The sequence below is a fragment of the Telopea speciosissima genome, chromosome 8 (assembly GCF_018873765.1).
Source record: "Telopea speciosissima isolate NSW1024214 ecotype Mountain lineage chromosome 8, Tspe_v1, whole genome shotgun sequence".
Taxonomy (NCBI): domain Eukaryota; kingdom Viridiplantae; phylum Streptophyta; class Magnoliopsida; order Proteales; family Proteaceae; genus Telopea; species Telopea speciosissima.
The window spans coordinates 14767334-14770266 of NC_057923.1; the positions used below are offsets into that span (position 1 = coordinate 14767334).

Genomic DNA, 2933 nt, shown 5'->3' on the forward strand with positions numbered 1-2933 from the left:
TCGACCTTCCTCAGCCCTCCCTGCTGGAAATGATCCTTTCATTGAGGAGAAAGGAGATGGCAGAGACCAATGAATGAATATATCAGATTCATGGAGAATGGGTTGAGCTGTTTGAACTTAGCTGTAGTAGTGGGTTGAGCTGTTTGAACTTAGCTGCGGTATATGGTTTCTGTCCATGCCATCAACTCTACAAGATAACATTGATGTTGTACTGTTACCTAAGTTGTTCTTGGAGTGGGTTTCTGTATGGAATTACCCACATTGAAAATGCAGACCTCTTATCAGTAATTCTGGATCTGTTTGATAAATGCTAAATACAGACAATATCAAGTGTTTGCCCTTTCTACAGTATTGTAACTTAATTCTTTTCGGTGGGTAAACTTACGCCCCTGGAATGTGTTTCATAACACAGGATGTAAAACCAATCAAAGAAACAAAAGCCTCTAATAATGAAAAATGAACCTGTATACAAAGTTTCCATTTACAAGAAGAAAGAATACTGAAGCATAAAAATGAGTATAGTGGTACGCCGCCTTTTCATCGTAGCAGTTTCTATATTATCGTTAATCCCATCCTACTCTTGATCCATAACAAAGCTCTTCAGGGTAGTTCTAGCAAATTTTTTGAGTATGTAATGGTGCTGCAGTCTTCATCCCCCAGAATCTCTTCAGGGTAAAAATATCTGCACTCAGGGTCCATATGAGAACTTGACTTGAAACTCTTGAATAACATGCAATTTGCAATGGTGTCCAGGAGAATGAAGAGGGAGTACAAGTATGCAATGAACATACCCTCTAAGAGTATAGAGTGACTGAGCCTATCAGAATGATTATACACTCTTACGATCCGGTACTGAAACAAAGCTTCCACAAAGGCCAGACCCAGATTAACAGGGAGAGCCAGAGAAAGTGCAGTTGAAGCCCTTCCTCTGATCAGCATACAGGCCTTGAGGATTGCCAGAAACCCACTGCAGTTCTCCATCCCTGCTACAACCAAGGATAGGTTGCAGACAACAAGACTATTAGCAAGGATGACAGAGTAGAAGATGGCAGCAGCCACCAAGACCACAAGAAGGATATTGGGTGAAGAGAAGCCAAAAACATCAAGGATACTGAAGACAAGGAAGAGCAGAGAGAAGGTGACTGCGTTTGCTGAGAGGATAATAAAGGAGTTGCATAGATGGGTGATGAGGAGGGGAACATAAAGGGATAGGAAAGAAGAAAAGTAAGGTTGAAGAGCATCAATTACACAGGCTTTTGCTAATAGGAGAAAGGAAAGGGTGAAGGGAATAGATAAAATTGAGGAACAGAGGGTTTGAGATAACTTTAGATTGAGAAGTGAGATGAACTTTGATGAGGGTGGGAACCCAGAAGCACAAAAGAGTGATTGAAGACGAACTTGAATGATTGAAAAGAGAGGCAACAACAGTGGTCCAAGTGATTGAGAGAGGAGAATTGAAGCAGAGGCAGGGAATACAATAACTGCTGCTGTTGTAGTGAAGTATTGGTAGTTCTTGAGGAAGGTGTAGATCGATCTCCTGATGATCTTGCAGGTTCTCTCCATATGTACTGATGGCCTTTCTTCCATTGAGATGGAGATTTTAAATGGGTTTGTCTCAGAAGGGGAAGATCTGTATATGAAAGAAGAGAAGCTATTATCGATATTTCTCCTTTTCCCCTCGATAAAAGAGGTAGTTTTTAAATGGGATTTTCTCTTTCAGGTGGTGGTGGAGTGAGGGTTTCGGGTTGGTATGTTTAGTTGAATAGATTTGGCCAACAACTGAAGTAACACAACTGCATAACCGCTAAAGTGGAGTTTGTATTATTTATTTTGAGGGTTGCAGTCAAAAAGAGAGTGAGAAGCATGAGAACTTAAATGAGTTAGGAGTTATGAGTTATGAGTTTCTTCTTTTTGCCATTATTTTAAGTTTCTTGTAGGTGGTCCATCCATGGAAATTTCTATGCACTGGTCACCTACTGTATTATATGGAAGGATCAATAAATGATTTATTAAATCCAACCATTAAATTGGAAGAGCATGGTTTAGAGTGGCAATGTGTCAATTTTCACAGTAAAGCTCGCAATGGTCAAACTTAATATCAACCGGCCGAGAAATATTGTGTACAAGTTCATCCCATAATACCCTAATTACATGTCAAATTTTAATTCAATTAGAATTGGCTATGAGGAATTATAAAGCTTTGAAGATTCATTATAATTCTTAAAGCAAATGAAATATATAAAAATTCTAGGGAAGGATGTTAATAGATGAAGATAAATGTTATATGCCTAATGGGGCTCTAGTATGAACGCTCATTGGGCTAATCTAATATGGGATAGGTTAATGGGTTTGATTTAATGCGTTCCATTAGCTCTAAAGTTTTTAGTGTATTAATGACTACTTGGAATAAAGTGAAAGCTTTTAAAAAAGAGATAATGGGAGAAAGAACGCCACCCAGTCACACATTGTGCAATGACCGGTGTATCCTCTGGAAAGACAGAAATCACTAGAAGTATTTCGATAATTTCACACACCCTTGTGTCTGAACTCAGAGACACGCCACAATACGCGACCGGTTGACATTCCTTTTCCCATAATAATTAAGGGAAGGGGGTGGTTTCAACCGAGGCAGATTAAATGGGCAGGTTATAACTGTGATGTGGCAACATATTTAGTGCTCAAAGTTTAGCCTTAGTAGGGTCCGCCAATGCTAATCCATGGGTTAAATTTTATGTTTTAGTTATCACCGTTGTGAATCGTGAGGTCGTCGTTAGGGACATTTACCGGTGGGGGACGTGGCGTGACGTTCTCCGATGTTGTTTAGTCGTTAGTCGTTTCTTGTTACTCCAAAAAAAAAATTAAATTAAATTATAAGCGATATAAGAAGGATAAACTATCTTAACATAGTGTGTTTCATTAGCCACAAGATTAGG

The 2933-nt window shown here is 39.1% G+C and overlaps 1 protein-coding gene across 1 annotated transcript; it reads right to left on the reverse strand.

Moving 5' to 3' along the window:
- Positions 1–340: 340 nt before the first annotated feature.
- Positions 341–1669, reverse strand: LOC122670916. The gene is made up of 2 exons (XM_043867954.1): positions 586–1669; positions 341–518 (listed from the first exon to the last, which is right to left on the reverse strand). The coding sequence occupies exon 1, from the start codon at positions 1585–1587 to the stop codon at positions 601–603; it is 987 nt and encodes a 328-aa protein (XP_043723889.1). The 5' UTR covers positions 1588–1669; the 3' UTR covers positions 341–518; positions 586–600.
- Between the last annotated feature and the right edge of the window lie 1264 nt (positions 1670–2933).

Excerpts from the sequence above, each read along its gene's own strand:
- LOC122670916 (XM_043867954.1), bottom strand. The coding sequence starts at position 1,587 with ATGGAAGAAAGGCCATCAGTACATATGGAGAGAACCTGCAAGATCATC.